Source organism: Lontra canadensis, unplaced genomic scaffold (assembly GCF_010015895.1).
Source record: "Lontra canadensis isolate GAN:19392208 unplaced genomic scaffold, GSC_riverotter_1.0 scaffold7, whole genome shotgun sequence".
NCBI classification, from domain to species: Eukaryota; Metazoa; Chordata; class Mammalia; order Carnivora; family Mustelidae; genus Lontra; species Lontra canadensis.
Window position 1 is genome coordinate 5,475,566 of NW_022631001.1, and position 25,797 is coordinate 5,501,362.

The window sequence follows — 25,797 nt, forward strand, 5'->3', positions numbered from 1 at the left end:
CCTCTCTGAGTATGTCTTTTTTTATTTTTCCTGCCCTTCCTCTATGCTTCTGTTTTCTTAAATTCCACATATGAGTGAAATCATATAACAATTGTCTTTTTCTGATTGAATTATTTTGCTTAGCATAGTACCCTCTAGTTCTATCCACATCATCGCAAGTGGCAAAATTTTGTGTTTTGTTTTTTTTTTTTTGAGGGCTCAGTAATACATTATTTATTCAGGGCCTATGAATTTTCTCATATATGGTTTATAGATTTAATCTTGTCAACGGTTTTTTTTTTTCTTGGTACCTCCTTTGAAGGACTGATAGGAATAGAAGGGAGTCACGATTATAACTTAATTCAATTTTATTTTTTAAAAACATTTAATTTATTTATTTGACAGAAAGAGAGCACAAGCAGGGGGAACAACAGAGGGAGAGGGAGAAGCAGACTTCCACTGAGCAGAGAGGACCTTAGGATCATGACCCGAGCCAAAGGCAGATGCTTAACCGACTGCGTCACCCAGGCATCTCTTAATTTTATTTATTAATCAGATCATGGACTAGAGATTTTGGCAGAAAAGTGCTCACACTAATTAAAAATGAGGAACAAAATCTCATGTTGCTGCAGTTGAGTAAGGGTCTTTCCATGGGGAGAGTTTATGCAGGACAGCTAAGAAATATGTGGAAGGACACGTCTTTGAATCACATTTACAAGTGGGACAATGGTTCATTTGTATGCATGTATGCATGTGGGTGTGTGGGAGGGAAAAGTTGGGGCATTTTAACTATCAAGAGATGAAGGGTTATAAAAAATGGTAAAACGCAGTTTAGCTCATATTCCTAGTATTTAGAACTGTAACTCTTTATTTGTGATCCCAGATTTCTATGTCTTTGCTCTGAATCATAGAATCTTAGAATTGAACTTTGAGACCGTCTTGTAGTGCAACTCAGCCCTTTAGTCTTCCTTATGACTTGAATGTTACCATTGAGTTGAATTCTTTTGAATGTCATTGAATAACATCATTCACAAAGCCCTCACGTCTTTAACACTTCCTGCTCTGTTTGGAAGACCACTCTCATGATGAAAAGAGGACTTGGTGATAAGAAATGCAGCTTTTTGTGGCCAGCCAATTAAATGGAGTATGGATAATGGGGAATGATGGCTTAGTTTGGATACGTAATTGTATTTTTCAGTTAGGCATGCATTGGGAAAAATCTGTGTGTGTAGGGGTGGGGGATGAGACTTTTACTGACTAAAGCAGGTACTATGCAATGGATATAATTCTATTTGAATAGTAACACCACAGTGCTTCTAATCTTGACTGAAATCTTTCTGTGAAACTGTTACAGAATAAGAGCCATTTAGAAATATATTTGGATCACTCACCTATGAATCTGTATATCATCTTTTCATTTGTGTGCCCAAATGCTAAGTTGGCTTGTTAAAAATGAGATGACATGATTTTTTTTTCATATTTTATGGCATTCCCCCCATTCTTTTATTCTTTGTAATGATAGGCTTGATCATCTCAAATATTTATTTAATTTTTTTTTCCCCCTATAAATAAATTTTTCCTGTAAGTTATTTTAGCGTAAATGGATTGGGCCTGTTATTTTATTGATGCCATTTTTAATGCAGCTGATATGTTATAAATCCTAATCTCTAAAGGGTTCTGATTTTCATTTGGGAAGTTTTCATAGTAAATAAGCGTTTATTGAGTTTGTACATTTCATCAAACTAGAAAACGTACATTTGCTTGACAACATTAGCAAAGAACCAATAAGAAATAGCTATGAAATGCTGAATGAATCTGGGAAGTGTTCCTCAAAGGATGTCTTGTTTCTTAGCCCCGTACATACTTGTTTTTTGCTTTAAACTTAATTCTTAAACATTTTAACAATAACTTCATTTTCCACGTTTTGGCACATTATCAGTTGCAGGATTCCCACCCCAATCCCCCTTTTTTAGCAGTGGGATTTACCTGGAAAATAATTTTACAACCCAGATAGCATTTTCAGTTGTTTTTTATAGCTACCCAGTGAGGTAAGAGGAGCAAGTATTTTTATTTCTACTCGTAATATGAAGTCAGGGCTCTGAAAGGCTAATTGACTTTCCATGATTTATGAGACCAGTTTTTTTTCTTTCTCTTCTTGTAGTTTTAAACTCACATATCCTGGTTGGAGTGGGAGAGTAGTTTATCTGTGTGCTAGCATTTGCCAAAGTGTCCCTTGCTTCATATTGTGAAGATACTTTTTTAGTTTGATAATACAATCCACTACTAAATGCTTAACTGTAGACATCCTTTTTTGGTTATGAAATAAAATAGTACATGACATTTGTGATGGAAGTAGAATCTGTTTCCAACAATGATTTAATAAGTGGAATGGAGTGCTAAAAGGGAAATATAAAATTTCCTTCTCTAGAGGTTATTTTTGTTTGCTTGTCTTTTTCTTTTAAAGATTTTATTTATTTATTTATTTGAGAAAGAATGAGAATGGGGGGAAGAACAGAGGGAGAGGGACAAATAGACTCTACGCTGAGTGTGGAGCCTGACACACGGTTTTATCTCCCAGCCCTGAGATCATGACCTGAGCCAAAATCAAGAGTGAAACACTTAGATTGAGTCACCCAGGCACCCCTGCTTCTTTTGTTTTAAATGAGTCGTATTAAGTTTTCTGTGGCAGAGACTGATTTTGGGCAATTTAGTTCCTTGGATCCTTAAGGATCAAATTATTAGGGGCGCCTGGGTGGCTCAGTGGGATAAGCCTCTGGCTTCTGCTCAGATCATGATTTCAGGGATGATCTTGATCCTGGGATCAAGCCCCGCATCAGGCTCTCTGCTCAGCAGGGAGCCTGCTCCCCCCGCCCCCGCCCCCCGCCCCGTACCTCCCTTCCCCCCCGCCAGCCTACATCTGATCTCTTCCTCTCTCTCTGTCAAATAAATAAAGAAAATCTTAAAAAAAAAAAGAATCAAATTATTAGAGGCTCATTTGTTTTACTCCAATCTTCTGTTTGACCTTATTCTGATAAACTAGCATTCTCTGATGGCAGTAGGGGGAGTCCTATTCTAGTCTCCATTAGATAAAAATAGTTTACATAGTTTTGTTGTTTCTTTTTGTTAGGTAATGTCCTAAACTCTTTGCATGCATTATTGTATTTAATCTTTATGAGAAGGTGAACTCTTCCTGGCATATGGTAAGCAGTCAGTAATTATTAACTAAATGGAGGAGATATAAAATAAATAAGTAAAACACAAAGTATGTCAGATGGTAATAAGCACTGTAGGAAAAATAAAGCAGGAAGAGAATAGAGAATGAGTTTAGAGTGGTTTGCACTTTTAAGTAAATTGACCAGGGAAGGTCATACTAAAGAAGGCAACATTTGAGCAAAGAAGCTGAAGGAAGTGAAGGAAAAAACGGGAAATATGGGAGAAGAGAGTTAGAGGTAACTGAAGGAATAAAGGTCTTCAAGTAGCAAATTGCCTAGTGTGTTTGAGGACCAGCAATGGATCTGTTATAGTGCAAGGGGGCAGAAGGAAGAATAGTAGAAGTTAAGATCAGGGTGTAGGAGCAGATTGTGAAAGGACTTATAGGCCATTTTAAGAACTTTGGCTTTTATTCCGAGTGGGATGGCAAGGTAGTAGAAAGTTTTTTTGCAAAGGAGTGACAATATCAGATGTTTCAAAAAGGATCACTCCGGTTGCTGGGTGAAGAACAAACTGGGATGGGCTATGAGGGCGATCAGGCTGCCCAGGCAGGTGTTGCCTTCCTCCCTCACCATTCGGTGTGCAGCACCCCCAAAGCTGTTTTCTGGGTTGAAGAGGATGACCTTCCCTGATAGAGGGGGAGCATTCTTCTTAGGTCAAGGGTATATGAGTAGCTTGGCTGCCCTGCTAGACAGGAAGAGTAATCTGCAAATTGGAACAAGGCCCAGTTTGCAGACACAGTGGTGGGAGAGGGGTACAGGACAGAAAGTGAGGCTGTATTTTTCCATTTGAAAAATCTATGGGGAGAGCAGTGACCTTGGGAAGACCAGGCTTTAGTTAGAGTGAAAGAGGCCATTGGAGAGAGAGTAGAAGAAATTTTGCTGATATTTAGGATTTGGGGATGAATGGAAGTTGGGATCAGTGTTTTATCTCCCCAGTTAGAGAATTAAGCACCTTGAGGGATTTTTTCTTTTGGTTCTATACAACGTACAAGAAGTAATGTGATTGGGGTGCCTGGGTGGCTCAGTGGGTTGGGCCTCTGCCTTCGGCTCAGGGTCCTGGGATCTCAGGGTCCTGGGATCGAGCCCCGTGTTGGGCTCTCTGCTTGGCAGGGAGCCTGCTTCCCCCCTTCTCTCTGCCTGCCTCTCTGCCTACTTGTGATCTCTCTCTGTCAAATAAATAAATAAAATCTTAAAAAAAAAAAAAAGAAGCAATGTGATTTGGTCAAAAGGGGATCTGATTTTATATAGCTGGCTCAGCCACTAATTTGATCAGATATTTCAGAACATTCCCTTCACTTTTCTGGGCTTTATTTTTATATCTTTATCTTATCTGGGCTTCACTTTATCTGTGTAAGTAAGAGGAGTTTTACTAGAATGATCTCAGAGGTCTTTGGAAGTGATAATATCCTATAATTCATTGGCTGGCTATCAGAATAGTTGGTTAACTGATGCCTCTACTTGTATTTGAAAGAAACATTTGAAAAATATTATCTCATGTAATTCTAGTTACTTACTACACAGCTTAATGTCATTGTAAGATGCAGGCAGTCACCAAGCAGGATCGGAATGAGAAGTAAGCCTGGAGAGAAGGTGGGGCCAGATGGTTCCAGTAGCAAGTATTTGTGGATGCAGGACCGAGAAGACAGAGGATATGTTTGCAAATCTTCTGCACAGAGGTGACAAGTGAAGCTGTGGGAGTCTGTATTTCTGAGAGATGCAGTATGGAGAAGAGAGCCAAGGTTAGAACTTTCAAGAGAATCTATATTTAGAGGGTGACTGGAAGAAAAAAACCTAGAGAAGAATATTTGAGTATGCACCAGTAAATTTTAATGACAAAGGAAGATTAGAGAGAAAAGCATCGCAAGAGGGATGCAGTGATGCAGTATCAAATCCTGTGGACAGGTTACGGAGGGAGAACTGAGAGGAGCAAAGTGCCCCGCCTTAGTTCCTGAGGTCAGTAATGACATTGGGAGAGTGGCATCAATAGAGTAGTTAAAGTAGAACTCAGTATGTTGTTAATGATGCCAACATAGATTCAGCCACTCACCATTGAGTTCCTGCTAACTGTCCAGTGTTGTGTAAAGCCTGTGCGTGTACACACACATGCATGTACGCACATGCACACTCACTTTCCAAAGGAGACCAGATGGGATAGAGTAAAGAACAGGGGAGGAAAGACTGGCCTGAACCTGAGAAGGGACATGCCATCCATCATCTAAGGAAGAAAGAGTTGGTTTGGATATAGATAAATTTACTGAGAGATGGTCAAGAAGTTGAGACAATTTGTGCCTCATTATCTCAGTTTTTTTCATTCCTACTAGGTTATTGTTGCTAAAACGTTATATAGACCATGTTGACATAGTAATTGATTTAACATATGTTAATAAATCCATTGGATTTTTCTCTTACTTTCCTTTACTGCTCTGTAGTGTTGCATCTATTAACTATTGGTTTTAAAACACTATTCTTTGCTCTCACTAAACTTTTCTTTCAATTTTTCCATATTTTTTTTATACTTCTCTAGTCTCTGTGAAAATGAATGTAATTCCATTCACTGAATCTCATGTCTCTTTTTGTTGTATATGCTCTTCCTAGGTTCTGTGAAAATGAATGTAATTCCATTCACTGAATCTCATGTCCCTTTTTGTTGTATATGATGTTCCTAGGTTACATGATTCAGTTTCATGGATTTAGCTGAATAAATGTAGCTGTAACCTATCCAGCGAATGTGAAAACTGGTTCTGTGTTGCTACTTACTCGATAAACACATTCACATGGGTATTTTGTGAGAACTTCAAATTCAACAGCATCATCAACATCAAATTCTAATGGATGTTTCCACATACCTCATTATTCAAACTTTTTCTTCTGTCCTATTTTTATCATTTTGTGGCCTATTTCAGTTGTTCATTAAGACCTAATTCAATAACCTTAACTAAGTTTCTGTAGAATTTTTACCCTCCAATCAGTGCTTCCTAACTCCAGCAGAATATATAACAGTTCTTACAAATGTTAGATGGCCTCCCATCTAACGTCTAGAATGGAGTCTGCAGTTTCTTCATGAAACTTCCACCCCTCCCGTGACCCACAGAGCCAGTCACATTGGCCTCCCCAATCATCTGTTTATGCTGTTCTCTGTCTTGGATGTTTTCCCTCTTCCGCTTTACTGTCAAATCCTACTAGCAGACCCTCAGAAGCGACACATCTCTCAGGTCGGCCTCAACCTTTCCCACTCACATTGAATCTTTTCTTCCTTTTTTCTCCTATTGTATTTTTTAACTGCCCTTACATCATTCATCATGATCAATTCCTAGGTAAATAGGAGTTTGTCTTTCCCATGAGGCTGCAGTTTGGGAGCACATGGAAGACTGCTGAATCACATGTGTTGTCACAGTGCACTCATTCAACCCTGAGTAAGCAGTAGCTCAGCCCTGCCCGAGTGAGTGAATGAATGAATGAATGAATGAACGAACGAATGAACAAATTCATGACCAGGTAAAATCTGACTGAAATCTTTGGGCCTATTAGTGTATGAGGGGCTACATATTTTCCCTGTGGATGTCTTGAGGCCACGTCAGTCTTAACGATTTCAAGCTGGAACTCTCAGCTGCCCATAGTGCCTCCATTTCTTTGTTGCTATTTTGGCACACTGGCTTCTGAGTCAGCAAGACTTGGAATCATATTCTGACCCCTTTCTCCCCCTTTGTCATCATGTTGAGTTCTTTGCCAAGTTCTATTGATTCTGTCTCCGTGGTGTCCCTTGCATCTACTTGTGTTTCATTTTTACTGCTAGGTTAGGCCCTTAGTTCCTCTGCTTGGGGAGGTCTCCTAACAGATTTTCCTGCCCTTATCATGGGTTCTTTGACCTGTTCTTAAAATAATCTTTCTAAAACACAGAAACTTTCAGTAGCTTCTCAGTGCTTTCAGAACTAAATATCTAAATATCCACTTATTTGTTATGACCTTCTACAGTCTAGTCAAAACCTACTGTTTCAGGCTTATCTCTGATTGTGTGTTATAAATATCCTGTACTCCAACCGAAGTTGCAATAGCTTTAATATCCCCTAATTTCTCACATATTTGTTTGTTTGTTTGTTTTTTCATGCTGTTTTTTTGCTTAGTGAAATTGATGAGAAGGTGTTGAACCCCTTCTGTATTTTGGCTAACCTCAGATACCAACCATTTCTTTCATAAAATCTTTCTCAAGCCCATAAATTAAAGCTGTATATGAACTTTTCAGTTCCAAACCTCTAAGTGCTTTATTTATCTTTCACTCATTTTTCTTTTTCTTTTTTAAAATATTTTGTTTATTTGACACAGAGAGAGAAAGAGAGTGAGTGAGTGCACAAGCAGGGGGAGCAGCAGGCAGAGGGAGAAGCAGTTTCCCAGCTGAGCAAGGAGCCTGATTCAGGACTTGATCCCAGGATACTGGGATCATGACCTGAGCTGAAGGCAGACGCTTAACCAACTGAGCCAGCCACTGAGGCATCCCTCTCATTCATTCTTCATATTCTGCATTGTGATGTGTGTGTGTGTGTGTGTGTGTGTGTGCGTGTGTGTACTTGAATTAAATATCTAGGAGTGAAAAGTCAGCAGAGGCAGAAAGCCCGTTATTTATCTCTGTATCTTTAGGAGTTCCTAAAACAGTAGGACCTGGAGTATAGTGGGTGCTCAAGGGTACTGATTACTCTTCACCTGAGATATGAGATAACCAAAACCATATGCTACTGAAAGATGAGAATTTATAGTATCAGAACTGAGAAAAGAACATTAAAAATATTTTATTGTTATTTTTTCGTACAGTTGGGTCATTAGTAATCCAGAAAGAGCCATTTTACAGAATTCATTAGATGCAGAAGCCAGATGTCTAGGGATTAGGGAGGGAGTGGGTATTGAGAAAATGGAGCCAGTGAGAAGAGACACGCTGTTGTGATGTGGAAGGTGGCAAACCTTGTAAGAAATGGAATATGGTCTGTAGATTGGGAAAGAGACTTGTGAAGGAAAACCACAGGTGGTGTTTGAAAAAAAATGAGTGTGCTGTCGGAAACCCCCAAGTGCCAGAATTCTTCCAAATCATACGTTTTCATTTTTCCCCTCTGCGGAGGACTGCTCCGAATGAGTCAGGTCTCTGAAGCTAATACCATGTTGCAGTGGCCTGAGGTCGCAAGGTTAGAGTAAATGTTCGCACTGTAGAGTAAGAAGGCGTGTAAACATGACCGTGTTGGGCACTGGCAAGGGTGATGGTCCTGAGTCAATTGAGTTTATGTTCCTCTGTTCTAGTTCAATGTTATGAGATTATTTAGAGGAGAAGAGTTACTGAGCTGGTCATATATGTATATTTAGAGGGTCTCTTTCCTAATTATTAAGCACATGTATTTTAAATGTAATAAATTTGGAAAAGAATCATTACATAGCTAAATTAGAATATCTTTCCAACTCATTTTAAAAGATCTATTTTCTGGTAAAATCACTTAATATGAAAACAGTAAAAATATTTAAAGAAATTGTAGCTTATATTTCTTGATAGGATATCATTAATGTTTACTTATAAGCAGGGGTGTTGAATTTACACAGTGATAGCCCAGAGCTCCTGATATAAGTGTAGCTATTGGGTTTAGTTTTCCTTTGATTTTATTATACACAAATATTCTCTTAAAGATTGATTGTATGAAATAAAATATCAGTATATTTCTATTTAGTCTGAGTCTTCATATTTAAGACTAAGGCTGTGATTATAGAATTAGAAAATAGAGATAGATACAAACACGTACACTTTGTGGACAATTTAATTTTTCAATATTTGTTTAGGTACTGTATGGATATAATGAAAGGTAGTACTCATTTTGGAAGCCCTAGACTACATTGAACTAAAAGGGGTGCCTTGATGGCTTAGTCGGTTAAGCATCTGCCTTGGGCTCAGGTCATCTGAGGGTCATGGGACCGAGCCCTGTGTTGGGCTCCCTGCTCAGTGGGGAGTCTGCTTCTCTCTCTCTTTCTCTCCCTCTGCCCCTCCCCCCTGCTCATGTGCATGTGTATAAATTCTTTAAAATAAAAGGCAGGGCGGATCATCTAGGCCAGGATTCTTAACCTTAAAGTCCCTGACATTGTAAACAAATCAGAGAATAGCTTTGAGATTGTCAAAGAAGTATTGGACCACCAAAAAGCACCCCTAAAATAGTCTAATTGTAATGGGGAATCGGGAATAACTCATTTGGCCAAGGATACTGGTGTTAGCTCTATACTTCTAAAATCCTGGTTTTTCAGTTCCCAACCATTTTTTTTAACCATCCCAATGGAAATAACACATAGCCCAAAACCAATTCCCAGCAGTTTAGGATTATTTGTCATTCACTTAAGAGATAATCTCTTTAAAGAAATGTTTGCCCAAGTATGTTAAGAAATGCTTAAATGGAAATGCGATACTATGATGTATAAAATAATATATACACAGTAACTCCAGAAGCCAAATGAGACCATTTATCTTCCTCTGTCCTTGTTCTGCCTCCTCCCTCCCTTTACCAGGTCTCTTTTTAATTTTGTCTTGGATATTCTAGTCATGGCCTCTGATGATTTTGATTAGAATAATCCAATCTTTTGATCATTCTCATTCATTATTTCACTCATCAATTAATTCAAGAATTATTTCCTGAGTGCCTGCTCTGTGGTCCTGGGAACAGAATGGTGAGCAAAATTGACATGGTTCCTTCTTTCTTGAAGTGTGTGGTCTTAGGGGACATAGATATTAATCAAGAATTTGTGAGGAAATATAAGAATAGGACTTCCTAGGTTAGAAAGAACTAAAAACACAAAGAGCTATGAGCCAACAACTACTGAGGGATCTGATCTGAGGCATCTGATCAGATTTCCCTGAAGAGGTGATGTTTCAGTTGAAAACTTAAGTCAGGAAGGAGTTTGGCATGACCATGCTCCAAGCAGCAGAGCCAGCATATTTAAGGAGCTCAGAAAACCAGTGGGATTGAGCTGAGGAAAAGCAAGGGAAAGACTGATGCACAAGAGGAAGCTGAAGAAGGACATGGGGAGCAGATCCTGTAATGATTTGAAGGCTGTTTGAGGTAAGAGGAAGTGGAACATCATTGGAGGATTTCAAGCAGGGGAATGACATTGACTGGGATGGACTTTCTGGCCATTATGAATAATGCTGCTGTGAACATTCACGTACATTCGTGTGTATTCATGTGTTGTTTTGTATAGACATACGTTTTTATTACTCTTGGGAGTATATTTAGAAGTGGAATTGCTGGGTCATTTGGATATTCTGTTTCACATTTTAAAGAAATGCCAGTCTGTTCTCCAAAGTGGCTCTTATCATTTTACAGCCCCACCAGCAGTGTAGGAGGGTCCCATTTCTCCATATCTTTTCTGACGTTTGTTATTGCCTATCTTTTTGACTGCAGCAACCTTAGATGGCATGGAGTGGTATCTTACTGTGAATTGCTTGCCTTTTCCTAGCAAGGCTTTTTAAGCCTTGCCCTTTTATCCACTTAGTTTGAATAAACTACTCATTGTCCACAAAATGTGCCCTATACTTTCCCAAGCTGTTTTTTAAAATTTCTTTTCATGTATGCATATGCTTGTTTATGCAATGCCCTGATCTGTGCCTCACAATCTTTGAAGACGCAAGAAGATTTTTTCCGGTCTTCTTCATTTTATCACATTGAGCCCTATGGAATAGTTGATACTTGACCATTTTACCTGTAGAAGTAGCAATTTCAAATGCTTCATTTTAATGTATTTCTTTATTTCCTCTAATCCTGAAATTATTTCCATTGCCTTTGAGCTTTTTCTCCTAGTACTTGTTTGTTCCTTCATGGTATTATTGATGTGCTGATGTGGTACAATGTCTCTTACAGGGCTGAAATCTCAAGGACGGAGGCTATTCTATAGCCCAGTGTTTTGTATAGGGTTTAATCATTGTTAACTCTCTTTAAAAGGAGTATGTGTACTATATAATGAATCTGTATGAACAGAATGAATCAGTATAAATGTAGTATATCCGGTATACATAACTATAACTGAATCCACATGCAAAGATACTGGAATGCCTAGATCCTGTAAGAATAACTTAGGAAGTTTCTTGCGGAAAATGAACATTCAACAGAAGATTTAGGTAGTTAAAAACCACAGTTGCGGGGCGGGGGGGGGGCGCCTGGGTGGCTCAGTGGGTTAAGCCTCTGCCTTTGGCTCAGGTCAAGATCTCAGGGTCCTGGGATCCAGCCCCTTAGTGGACTCTCTGCTCAGCAGGGAGCCTGCTTCCCTCTCTCTCTCTCTCTGCCTGCCTTTGCCTACTTGTGATCTCTGTCAAATAAATAAATGAAATCTTAAGAAAAAACAAAACAAAAAACAAGCCCTCAGTTGGTCAGAAAAGACATTTGGAGAGTAAATTAAATGCTGTTCAAAGTAGAAAGTGGGAAGTCTGATTGTCCTCATCAGTGGTAACAAACAGGTTTGTATAGCTTTAGTGAACGTAAGCAGGAGCTAGAACTAGATATGGTGGAGCGCTCTGACACTCCGAAAGCTGTGATGATGAGATTTAATTTGATTTGGAGGCAGTTGGGTGCCCGTCTAAGCACCTTTGTCATAATCAATGCAAGTGCTAAGGAATTGTTGGAGTGATGCTTGAGGAAAATTATGCTTACAGATTCGAAAATATAGTGGGGACAGATGAGACTAACATCTCTGAGATAACTGTAGGTCTGAGCTTGTTCTGGCTTTTGCAACCGAGCTTTATTGCTAGAATGAGACATGAAAATAGGAAATAAAAATTATATTCAATGTGAAAGAAAAGAAGGGAGGAAGAAAAGTACAAACTGTTTCTTCTTGGAAATTGGAAATTAGTTTGTTCATTGGAGTATCTATTAAGTTGAGGTAAACAGTTCTGGGAAAACAAAAATAGTCCGAATGAATGAATATTCATTTACTCACAGTTTTCTCAAAGAGCTGTTTTTCTTCTTCTTCTTCTTATTTACCTACTCTGGATCTGGTCAGTGCTGGCTTTTCACTTACTAGCTGTGTGACTTTGGGCAAATTACTCAACATTCTCTTTCTAGAGCACTTAAAGCTGTTTTTAAGACATTGGGAAAAGCAGTTTTTAAGAAATTGGGAGAAAGGCCCAAGGTCACACATTTCTTACTTGATGATGTCAGAACTATAATCTAGGCCAACTGTATTTTTCGTCTAGTGATATTTCCATCGTCCACCACTGCTCTGCAACCCCCTCGCCCCCACTGTTTTTAAGACTGCTGCTTGTCAAAGTTTGGTAGTTGAGTTCAAATAAATACTGAGATCTTAAAATTACTAGTATTTTTTTCTTTTCTTTTTTTTTTTTTTAGGATTCTAAAGCTATTATATTTTTATAATATTTATAAAGCTATTATATATATTTTTTAAAGATTTTATTTATTTATTTGACAGAGAGAGATCATAAGTAGGCAGAGGCAGGCATAGAGAAAGAGGAGGAAGCAGGCTCCCCGCTGAGCAGAAAGCCCTACGCGGGGCTTGATCCCAGGACCCTGGGATCATGACCTGAGCTGAGGGCAGAGGCTTTAACCCACTGAGCCAGCCAGGTGCCCCTAAAGCTATTATATTTTTAAAGAAATTTTCAAGTATACAGAATAAAGAGAGTTGTACAATAATTCTCTGAGGAGCCATCACCCACAGTAAATTGTTAGCAAGAATTTGTCATATTTGCTTCGTCTCTTTTTCTCGTTCTTTTTTTTTTCCTGAACTGTTTTGAAGGAAATCATGTCTTTTCATTCCTTCATACTTCAGTGCACATCTTTAAAAGTAAAAACATTTTTTTTTTCCACATAATCTCATAATCGCACCTGATAGAATTAGGAACAGTTCTTTTTATTATGTAATGCTCCTCCATACCCCTGGATGGCTTAACGAACAGTAATTTATTTCTTGTAGTTCTGGCGGCTGGGAAGTCCAAGATCAAATTGCCAGACAATTCTGTTCCTAATGAGGGCTTTCTTTGACTGTTTTTGTCTTCTTGCTATGTCCTCTCATGGCCTTTCCTCTTTCCTAGGTACATTCATTGTTGAGGGGTGGGGGAGGATTGGGGAAGGAAGGAACTGGGGGAAAGGGAGAGGCGGGCTTTCTCTCTTTCTCTTCTTCCTATAGGGCCACTAATCTTAATGGGTTAGGACTCCACCATTATGACCTCATTTAATTTTAATTACCTCCTAAAAGCCTTGTCTCCAGTTATAGTCACATTGGGGGTTAGAACTTCAATATAAGAATTTGGGTTAGGGGGCACCTGGATTGCTTAGTCAGTTAAGCAACTGCCTTCGGCTCAGGTCATGAGATCAGGGTCCTGGGATCCAACCCATGTCAGGCTCCTGCTCAGCAGGGAGCCTGCTTCTCCCTGTCTCCCAACTTGTGCTCTCTCTCCCTATCTCTGTCTCTCTCAAATAAATAAATTAAATCTTAAAAAAAGAATTTGGGGTGGGGGCACAATTTAGTCCATAGCAATGACAGACTTCATTTTTAAATGGTATTCACAGTGGGACAGACACTTGGGGGCTCAGTTGGTTAAGTGTCCTTGATTCTTGATCTCAGCTCAGTTCTTGATCTCAGCATCATGAGTTCAAGCCCCACACTGGGCTCCACACTGGCTGTGGAACCTACTTTAAAAAAATGGCATTTATAGCGCCAGCATGCATGCTTCTATAGTGATGATGATAGTCATTTTTCTAATACTTTTAATCTAATTCTGTCCAAGAGATATAATTACTTCTTATTTTGTAAATACCAGGTCTTTAATTGTAGTTCTTGCTGTTTTTTTCCCCCTTAGTAACTCTTTGGTTACAGTCACTGGGGAATAGATATTCTTACTTGTAATATGTCAGAGCAGAAATAGTATTAATAAGTGGTGACACAGTAGCTTTGCCATCATAATTGTATTTATGCAGCTAATCTGACTTGGAGGATACTTGTGCAGTAATATTCATTTGTCATAAATAATAACTAACAAATGTGCCAGGTATTCTTTTCTTGACACTTTCTGTGTTTCATTGAGAGCAAGGAGGGGAAATGATCTGTGGTAAAGAAAGAATCTTAGAATAGTATACAATAACAAAAATATCTGAGAGGAAGAGCTTGCAGATGATTAAAGGCAATAAAGTATACAGGTATTTTCATAAGAATACATCCAGTGTACAGTGAAGGAAGAAAGAGTCATGCCTACAAGATGAATAGGGGCAAAGAGGGCATGGAAGTCTATGAAGGACGTTGCAGGCAATATCAGCAGGGGTAGCAAAGGACCAGAGGCGTGAAATGGCTAGAAGATATGGGCACTCTGTAAGCCATTCCCAATGGCTTCAGATGAGTTAAAGCTACAGCTAGTTACATAGAACAAGGTCCAGATCCTGGAAGACTTCAGGCATTATGCTAAGGAGTTTGGGCTCAATTTGGGAGGGATTGAGGAATCACTGAAAATTTAAGTTAGGGGAATGATATGATAAGATCTCTGTTTTTGAAGGACCACTTTGGCATTAGTTTGCAGTGATATATTGGGTGAGTAGAAGAAAAGAGACGGGTGACTTGCTATAGTCCAGGTAAGAGGTGTTGAATTAAAGCAGTAAAAATTAGGATGGAAAATGGCTGCATTTGAGGTGATGGGGAGGAGGACAGTATAGGACTTTGGATTGATTGGATGTGATGCGTTGCTGAGCACTGCCTTGGGCCTAACTCACATTTCTAACTGAGTCTTAAGGGACCCCAGTTTGAAGATTTCTTCCATAATAGCTAAACTGCAGCACAGAGAAGACAGATAGTTATATCGATCCAAATTTAGGGATTGGCAAAGCAGTGATGGCCAATGGATAGGATATAAGGATGCTGAAGGTTTGCTGAAGAGATTATAAAATATTCCTATACATTTCAGGCCAGATAGGGAGAGAAGTGTTTGGGAGAAGGAGAGCAAAGAAGCATGAAGGGTAATGACCAGTGGAGGGGCTGAGAGATGATTTGTCTCCAGTGTGTTGAAGATTAGATGAAGGAAAAGGTTAAGAAAGTGAGATATTTGGAAAGGATACCATCTGTCGGTAGACAGAGATTGGTTTCCTTGAGTTTAAGATTGTAGACACTGAGTAGTTCCCAGAATGATGAAGTCCAGGGTATGACCACAGAAGCACATTGCTGAAGTGGGAATGTGGGTGAGCGGGTGTAGGAACTGAGGAATTTCGCAGTAGGTTGTTGCTGGTTTATCCTTGTCGACGTTAAAATTGTCATGGTGGCTTTGGAGCAGAGAGCAGCTTTGGAGAAGAGAAGGTCAGACAACTGAAAAAGTCCTTAGTGAGTGAGCAGTAATTAAAAGGTAGGTGGATGACAGCAATAGGGAAGTTATAGACATAAATCCCAGAAGAGGAAGAAGTCTTTTATATGTGAAGATGGAAAAGTAATACTAGTGTGGAAACGTGAGAGTGGAGCTGGGGAAGTGCTGGTTTTGCCTTTGGGTTTTGTTAGGTGCTGGAGAAGAGTCTCCTTTAGAAAACGCTACAGGGGAGTGGGGTCTCCCAGGAAGAAGGGTTAGCTGAAGCAGAGAGGTGGAGGGAAAATTCCATTGAAGATGTGAGGCATTTGAGTCACTCTGAAGTAACGACTCTGATGTAAAGGTTAGGACCAGTTAGTAGCTGAAAGAAGACCTGAGCAGGAAAAATGGATGGAGGAAACACATAGAGAGGAAGGTCTGGCATTTTTGCAGAGAGGCTCAGGATGACAAGGATGGCAGGAATGTTTGGACCGACGGCAGTGAAGTTTTTGGGCCTAGGAAAAGTGAGGACCAAAATGGTATTGGTTACTTAATGAGGTTAGCAGACTGCAGTCTTTGCTCTGAGTTCAAATGTCTTGCCAGTTACAAGATTCTTATCCTCTAGCAGTTTATAATTTAAAAAAGAGGAGGCCATGTAACCAAAGAACTCTGGTCTAATGTGGAAAGTGTTAGGTGTAATTATAGAGTATAGGCAGAAGTCTGTTAAAGTGCAGAGGAATGAGAGTTTAGCTCCAGCTGGAACACCAGGGGAGGACTTCTTGGAAAACTTGCTTTTTAACTGGGTCTTAAAGAGTTGGTAGGATGTCAATAAATAGACAGGGATAAAGAGGCATTCTGTTTTGGAATGGCATGAGCAAAGATGTGAATTCAGGGAAATACAGAGCTTGCTTGTGGAATAGTTCATAAAAGATCAACATAGAGAGTTTGACCTCAACAGAAGCGAGAGAGCAATGGAAAAGAGAAGCGGACATTAGATTGTATTATACCAGTGGCCTGTGATGATCAGAAGCATGCACAGAGCCCATCTGACATAAGGAAAAGAAACCACTGAAAATAGAGCTCTGCATTCTAGGGTGTCTGTGGCCACCTCCAGTCTGAGTGGCCATAAAGGGCAGCACTTCCTGTTTATAGCAGGAGAACGTTGAATAGTTCTGTTGTGTGTATGAGCATGTCTGTGTCTGCCGTCATCACAAGAACAGCAATAGGATATACTCTACCCCTCCCTGTCTCTTTCAGCCTGTACTTGTTTGCTTGGGGTTTAAAACCTCTTGTAAACTGGTCACGTAGAACTACACATCAGCGCTGCTCCACATATAACATGGAGGGTCATAATATCTACTACCCATGTTTATGCATGTCTGGAAAGAGAAGTTAATAATTAAAAGCTATTTGCCATACTTCTGCTTGAAGGACTGATTCTTTGAATCTGAGACTGCAAGTTTTTAGTTATAGAACCTAGCTTTGTTTGTTATTTTATGTCCCTTAGATATATTTACTTTATACTTTGACTTTAAACAACCCTTTGGTTTCTCAGTGGCGCATGCTATTGTATCTTCTCTGTCAAAATCATTTTTTCTAAGTAATACACTACCCATAATTCCAAATTGTGTTTTATTGCCTTTAATTTTATCTTCTCTCAGAAGGTCATATGTTTAAAAAGTAGTATTGCACATTTGAACTTGTCCAAAATAGACTTTATGAGGTGCTGTTTGCCATATCATTAGAATTGTGTTTGGCTGTACAGAGTAAAAAAATTCCATTACAGTGTTTTTAAAAATTGAACTTCAGGGGCACCTGGGGAACTCAGTCGGTTAGGCATCTGACCCTTGTTTTGGCTCAGGTCATGATCTCATAGGTTGTGAGATCAAGCCCTATATTGGACTCCGTGCTCAGCGGGGAGTCTGCTTGAAGATTCTCTCCCTCTGCACCCTCTCTCTGCTGCATATGCCCTCTCTCTCTCTCAAATAAATAAATCTTAAAACAAAAATTCGATAAGTAGGGAGCTGGTGTGGATTTGGCTGCTCAGTAATGCCATGAGGACTTTATGTTCTTCCTGTTATTTGGGTCCCAGTTCTTAGCAGGTCAGCATGTTGGTCTTGTTTACAAGATGGCTACAGTATTTCTAAGCTTTACATTCTTGTTCCAGCCAAGAGAAAATGGGAAAGGTTAAGGGCTGTCCTGCTGTTCCTGCTCACCTTTATTATGAAACCTTTGATTTTTGTAACTATTAACATAGTTTCTCTTAAATCTCATTGACCGAAGTTGTGTCACATGGTTCTCCTGGCCACAAGGGAGCCAAAAGCAAGCATGTCATGTTAGGCTGGGCACAAACTGCCCTAATCAAAGTCAGGGAAAAAAGAGTTATGTATGTATATGGAGTAGGCAACAAATAATATCTCTCAAAGTACTGTGCCTAAAGTTTGATTATTTTACCTGTTATTTTAACACAGATGGCATTTAATTAGTGAGAAGTTGGCTATAACAACAAAAAAGGAAAAAGAAGAAAGGAAGAAAACATTTCTCTGTCAGTTTCTCTATCTTTACATTATAAAATTAGATAATAGAATTTCTTGTGACTACTCCTTTGTGTAATATTACAAGTTGTTGGGTCTAAACAAATACTATACTCATACCTTGAAATAGTTAATAAAATAAATACGTTTGCATTTAAAAAAATGTTATGAAGTCTTCCTATTAGAATACTGTTTTTAATCCATTTAAGTGAATTTATTTTGGGAGAGATGATTTTCCCATTGTATGAATATATATAAAAACATTTTTCAGGGCACCTGGTTGGCTCAGTCAGTTTGGTGTCTGCCTTCAGCTCAGGTCATTGTCTCCGGGTCCTGGGATCGAGCCCCACATAGGGCTTCCTGCTCTGTGGGGTGCCTGCTTCTTCCTCTGCCTTTGCCTGCTGCTCTCTCTGCTTGTCCTCTCTCTCTCTGTCAAATAAATAAATAAAAATCTTTTAAAAAACCCAAACATTTTGCAGATGGCATGATTTTACAAATGGAGAACTGTAAAGGCTCTACCAGGAAACTGTTAAAACTAATAAACAAATTCAGGAAAGTTGCAGGATACAAAATCAACACGCAGAAATCAGTTGTGTTTCTATACACTAACAACTCTCCAAAAAAGAAATTAAAATAATTCCATTGTGGTAGCATCGACAAGAGTAAAATACTTAGGAGCAAATTTATTCAACGAGAGTAAAGACTTGTACAAACTGTAAAACTATGATGGAGAAAACTGAAGGCATAAATCAATGGAAAGTTATGCTGTGTTAATGGATTAGAAGAATTAATCCTGAGATGTCCATGCTGACCAAAGTGGTCTACAGATTCAACACATTCTCTAATAATTCCAGTAGCAATTTTCATAGAAAAAAGAATCCTGAAATCATTGTGGTACCACAGAAGACCCCCATAGCTAAAGCAATCTTGAACATGAAGAACAAAGCTGGAGGCGTCATAATTCCTATCTTCAAACTGCATTGCAGAGCTGTAATTATCAAGACAGTATGGTCCTGGCATCAAAAAGAGACACATAGATCAATGGAACAGGATAGAGAGCCCAGAAATAAAACCACACAAATACAGTCAACTTGTCTTTGAAAAGGGTGCCAAGAATGTGCAGTGGTTTTGGTAAAAATGGATATCCACATGCAAAAGGATGAAATTGAACCCTGATGTTACACTATACACAGAAATCAAACCAAAATGGATTAAACATTTAAATGTGAGGCCTGAATATTTAAAAATCCTAGAAGGAAACAAGGGAAAATCTCCTTAGCATTGGCTTTAGAACGGTTTCTTGGGACTTGACACCACTAGCACAGGCACAACAAAAGCAAAAATAAACTATATTAAACTAAACAATTTCTCTATAGCAAACGAAATAACAAAATGAAAAAGGGACCTGCAGAATATGAGCAAGTATTTTCAGACCATAGATCTGAAAAGAGGAGGATGGGGAGATACTGAGCAAAAGGGACAAAGTGTTAGATATAATGTGAATAGTTCCAGGGACCTTATGTATAGCATGGTGACTGTTGTGAGTAATACTGTACCATATACTCTTTTTTTTTTTTTTAAGATTTTATTTATTTATTTGACAGAGAGATCACAAGTAGGCAGAGAGGCAGGCAGAAAGAGGAGGAAGCAGGCTCACTGCTGAGCAGAGAGCCCGATGCGGGGCTCGATCCCAGGACCCTGAGATCATGACCTGAGCTGAAGGCAGAGGCTTAACCCACTGAGCCACCCAGGTGCTCCTGTACCATATACTCTTGAAATTGCCAAAAGGGTAGATCTCAAATTTTCTCCCCACACACACACAAAAAAAAAAAAAAAAAAAAGGAATGATGTGAGGTGATGGGTGTTTATGTTGGCTTGATTGTGGTACTCATTTCACATTTCAAGGTGTATATGTATATCAAAACATCATGTTATACACTTTAATGTGTCCTGCATAGTTCTCCTTTATCAGTCATTCCTCAGTAAGGCCTAAAAATATAACAAGAGAAATTGAAGTGACAGTTTCTTTTGGAGAAGATGGTTTTCACATTGTAGAAATAATTTAGTTATTGTTACAAGCAGGTTTATGGTGAACAAATTTTAAAATAAAAATCTGGTTTTTAAGTTTCACATCTCAAGATGGTTTATTTTATCAAAATCTGATGAAAAAATTTGACTTTCGGTGTGAGGAAGCCTTTCAATATGTTGGGAGTGGAGCTTTAGAAAAATATATTTTTTAATCTGAACCTTAAGCTTCAATTCCAAGTGTCTGAGATTTTTCCACCTTTTTTTTTTTTTTGTACTTTAAATTATTTTAACTTTGTTTTACTGATAAAAGGAAATGATGGGGGCACCTGGGTGGCTCAGTGGGTTAAGCCTCTGCCTTCAGCTCAGGTCATGATCTCTGGAGCCTGGGATCGAGCCCCACATCAGGCTCTTTGCTCGGCAGAGAGCCTGCTTCCCTCTCTCTCTCTGCCTACTTGTGATCTCTCTCTGTCAAATAAATAAATAAAATCTTTAAAAAAAAAAAAAAGGAAATGATGTAAATCATTCAGTTTGTGGTATAGGCATATTGTCACTGTTTTAGAATTTAACAAAAATAATACACGTTAACAGTATATGTAGGCACTGAGGTAGATATTGTGGAAAATGAAGACAGTTCTTCCTTTTGGGGTAGTTAAATTAATTAAATTGTGATTACTTAATGTAATGGAAGAAGTAGATATTTAAGACAGGCTTATAAAGAATTTGATTTAGTGGAAAGATAACAGGTGGAAAGACAGGCACCTATATCTGTTCCACTTCTCTAGCCCTGTGAACTTTTTGTAGTTTCTCAAGTGTTCTGGGCTCTTCGATCATTCAGGATCTTTGCAGTGCTTTTGGATTGTATGTTTTTGGAGTTCCCTTACTTGTTTGTCAGCTTGGCAATTTCCTGTCTTTCAAGACCTGGTTCAAAGAATATCTTTTCTGTGAAATCTTCCATGAAGTTCCTGGGGAAAGTTGGCTTCTTTCTTTGCCTTTCCCCCACGGTCCATTTTCTCTGTTTCTGTCTTTGTCTCTGTCTCCGTGTTTCTCTCTGTGTTTGTAGTGTGTTAACCTCGAAAACAAAGCTGTTAGTCATATTACCAGCAAAATGGATTTATCAGGAATAACAGAATTGTGGTTTGAGACGTGAGCATTATGGCACAACCATAGGCAAGTCCAGAGAACAAAGGAGAGGGATGCTCTTTAATGTGGAAAAGGGGGATACAGAGGAGCAGTTATAAACTTTGTGTTAGAAACACAAAGCTCATTGGACTAAACTGGTGTTTGAAGTGTAGTGGCTTTAGTTGGCTGAGTTGTGACAGCTTCTCTTTGGTGGGGCTTTTCCCAGGCAAGGAGAAAATCTCCCTCCTCCTGGGGTGGTAAAATAGAGGCTTCTTCCTGTTGGGAATGCAGAGGACTGCAGAGAAGGTAGGGCATGAGAGATTCCCCCCTTCTTGCCTCCTGACTATTTTAAAGGGGGCTTCCTTTCTTCAGTTTCACAGGGGTTAGTGTCGTCATCACAACACACCATTTATTTACTTGTCTGTCTCTGCCAGAGTTTGTGAACTTTGTGAACGTGAGGGTTTTATCCTATTTATCTCCAAATCTTAGAGCCTAGTGTAATGGTTTTGTATATTGGATCATTCAGTGAGTGTTCGTTGGATGGCTGAAGGAGTGGATGGTTGAAGAAAAAGAATTAGCCCCAAGTTTATTCAGGAGTACTGGGGGTCTGTCCAGAGGGACTGTGGTAAGAATACTTAACCCTGCAGGTACAGGGAGTTTGTAATTTATCAGTATTTGAAGACAGGCTTGAATAGACAAAGTAGGACTGGTTGGCAATGGAAGTTTTAATAAATAATGGAGTTATAATTAGTAGAATTGGGGTTAGAATTAGTAGAATTTCTGAAATTGTGTTTTAAAGCCCTCATTTTTGAAACGTACTGTGCTTTTGTATTTTGTAGTGCTTCCACTTCTCATTCAGAGAATTCAGTGCATACAAAGTCAGCTTCTGTAGTATCATCGGATTCCATTTCAACTTCTGCAGACAACTTTTCTCCTGATTTGAGGGTATGTATGCCATTTTTTTTAGGTATTTTGATGTATTTTTTGTTAGCTGTTTGTGGCCAACACTATGAGTATAAACTTGCACTAAGTAAGCAGGAGATCTTGATGGGTCTTTATAGTATATCCCAGAACAGGCCCCAGATCTGGAAATCTTATTGGTAAAAGAAAAATGTGTAATTCATTTCTGAGTTTGATAACTTTGAAGTTTTTTGCAAAAAGATAATTAGTGGGATTGGTTGTCCTGTCAAAGATGTTCACAATTACTCCCATAATGGTGGCCAATAATAGCTAACCTTTTTTGAGTACTTACCATATCCCTAGTGTTGTTCTCCGTCCTGTAATGAAATATCTCTTGTAGTACTTCCTCAAATTCTGTGAGGTAGAGACTATTTTCATCACTATTCTAGGGATAATAATAACTCATAGAGCTTAAGACCATGTCCAAAGTCTCGTCAGTAATAAATTCTCTGGCTAGTCTAGCTCACATCCAGTTCTGGAGCTAAGTCACTTAAATATAGTGTTGTAGTTGCTATGCGTCTCATTATAGTTTAAATAGTCTTGTATTTGTTCAAGGTCTTATTGCTATGAAATTAACCACACCAGTGATATCCTGTAGCACTTTGATTGTTTTTGGATTCATCATCCTTTCTACAACTGCTTATCTTTGAATGATGGAGAAAATGAATTTCATGTGCAGTGCTAACCCTTAAACCTTGGAGTCTTTTTATCCTGACCAAGTGGCTGCTTTCCCAGTGGTTATAGTTCCACAGTTTTAATGAAAACATTGTTTATATTAATGAAGTCATTTGCTGTTAAGCGTATACTGAGACTGTATCTTTTTTTGTGTTACATTTTCAAAACAGAATCCAACAGATGTAAGAGTATGGATTACAAACATCTGGAAAGTCTTCCTCTTTTTTGTTCTTGTGTGTTGTGAAATGTCATAAAATAATAGTTTGGGTATAACCTGACTTTAAACATTACTAAAAATAATAAAGATTTATCTTTATAGTCTGGATATATTGTGCTAATTATGAAGGCTTCATAATATCTTTAGTTATTATTTTGTTGCATAATATACATTAAGGGCAGGGTTCATCATTAATAATCATGGATATAAGTCCATCGTTCCCTCTCCTTAATTCATTGCTATTTAAAAATTTATCTTTTGGAGCACCTGGGGCTCAGTTGGTTAAGACACAGCCTTTGGCTTAGGTCGTGATCCTGGAGTCCCAGGATAGAGTCCCACATTGGGCTCCCTGCTCAGCAGGGAGTCTGCTTCTCCCTCTGACCTCCCCACTCCCCTTATGCTTTCTCATTCTCTCTCTCTCAAATAAATAAAATCTTCAAAAAAACCCCTATCTTTTATATATGTATCTAACTTTTGTTTGTTCATTATGTTAATACAAATGCACTGAAGGCCTGTGAATTTTTTTGGGCTACTTCTAGGCAGATTACATTAGTTAAAAACATCATTAAAAAAAAAAAAGATTTTATTTATTTACTTATCTGAGAAAGAGCAAGTGAGCAAGGTGGGGGGATGGAGCAGAGGGAGAGGGACAAGCAGACTCTGTGTTGAGCATGGAGCCTGATGTGGGGCACAGCACCTCAACCCTGAGATCATGACCTCAGCCAAAGCCAAGGGTTGGATGCCCAACCGACTGAGCCAGCCCGGTGCCCCACATCGTTTGCTTTTAACTTCGTGTTGTGATGATAAAGAACTCCTACTAGGAGTGGGAGAAATGTCACTTTTGCTTCTGGCTATGCCTGCATTATTAATATTCAATCTGCCTTTTCTTGCCTGAAATAAAATATAAGTAAATGGTTCAAAATAAACCATTTTTGTGTTCTTGTGAGGGTTAAGTTAGTTAAACTACTTAACTAGGCACACCTGTGAATCACAGCTGAAAGGTGGCCTCTGCTCTGAGCTTTTTTGAAGGCAGGTCTCCTTCATGTCTTTGGGACACCAGACTTATAAATAAGAGTGACTGACTTACATTGGGACAAAATGAGGGTCATAATTTTAATTTGTATATTAAACATTATAATTTATTTCTTACTAGATATTTTTAAAAATTTAGAACACTTTTTGATTTACAGAAAAATTGCAAAGATAGTTAGGGGTTCCTATGTACTTGACCTCCACTTTACCCTATTATTAATGTCTTACATTTGTATGATACATCTCTCAAAAATAATGAACCCATGGTACAATTAACTAAAGCCCACACTTTTTTCAAGTGTCCTTAGTCTTTACCTGATCTCCTTGTTTTTGTTCTAGGATCCTGTCTAGGACATCATATCATATTTAGCAGTCATGTCTCCTTAGGTGTCTCTTGGCTGTGACAGGCTTTTAGACTCTTTGTTTTTGGTGATCCTGACAGTTTTAAAGAGCACTCATCAGGTGTTTTGTAGGATGTCTGATATTTTACCCATAGACTGGGGTTACGTCTTTTGGGGAAGAAGACCACAGAGGTAAAGAGCCATCTTCATCGCATCATGTCAAGGGTACATACTGTCGACATGATTTATCACTGTGGATGTTAACCTTAATCACTTGGTGGAGGTAGGGTTAGGGGTTTTCAATGCAAACAAAATACTTTTTTTTTTCTCCCCTGCTTTTTTATACTGTAGTCTCTGAAGGAAGTGGCTATGCACAGCCCGAATTTAAGCCCATCTTGTTGAGAGTGGAACTTCTACATACATTTTTTGTAATTCCTCTGCCTGGAGATTTGTCTCTTCTCTCTCATTTGTCACTTTATGCAGCATTTATTTATATCAGTATTTACTTACAGATATCTATTTTATATTTTGATTTTAATTCAGTACTACGTTGTTGCTCACATTGTTCCAACTCCAAACTGAGAGTTACTTCAGTCAGATCATCTGTCCCTTTGATGTATTCCCATCATTGTGTTTGTTTTGTTTTGTTCTCAACCCTGTGTTACTTTACTAAGTAAGCACTACAGGATAGTCCAGCCTCATCTTGATATTTCCTGCCTCAGTTTTAAAATCATCATCCATTTCTCAAGGAGCCCAGGTTCCTTTTATTGGAGAGTGGTATTAGAAACCAAGATCGGGGCACTAGGCTTTCTTCCTTTCTCCCTTCCTCCCCTTCTCTCTTCCTCCCTCCCTCTCTCTCTTTCTTCTTTCCTCCCTCCCTCCCTTTCTCTCTCTCCTTCCTTCCTCCCTCCCTCCTTCCCTTCCTTCCTTCTCTTTCTTTTTTCTCCCTTCCCTCCCTTCCTTTTCCCTCCCTTTCTTCCCTCTCCTCCCTCCCTACTGCACCTCTTCCCTCCCCTCCCTTCCTTCCTTTCACCAAAAAGGTACAAAGTTATTTTACTTCTGAAGCAAAACGTCATTTGCATGCATTTTATTTGGAGGTGATATCATGGGTAGGGTGATCATATATGCATATTAGTCTGGAGTAGTTTTATTTTATGCCTATTGTCCCTTCAGGTTTAACATCAGATACAAAAATGTACCAGATTATTGACTTTCTTAGCGCTCTGGAGTACCAAGGGAATCTCCTGAAATTACATATCAGCTCCATGACTGTCGGGATTCTCTCCATTAGTGCCTTATGAATTTAGCATCTTTCACAGCTTAGAGGGTCCCTCGGAAAATCTTTATGAGATGAATGAAGAGACAGTTGTTAAATATTAAACTGAAGAGAAGATGGTTTTGGGCAGCAAAGGTTAATTGTACT

At 38.8% G+C, this 25,797-nt stretch overlaps 1 protein-coding gene across 2 annotated transcripts in view; it reads left to right on the forward strand.

The window, feature by feature from the left end:
- MTMR2 (myotubularin related protein 2) overlaps nucleotides 1-25,797 on the forward strand; it is a 126,252-nt gene that overhangs the window by 18,210 nt on the left and 82,245 nt on the right. For both annotated transcript variants that reach the window (XM_032852743.1, XM_032852744.1), the window contains one exon: nucleotides 21,989-22,094. In XM_032852743.1, the coding sequence (XP_032708634.1) occupies nucleotides 21,989-22,094 (106 nt within the window). The remainder of the gene's footprint in view (nucleotides 1-21,988; nucleotides 22,095-25,797) is intronic.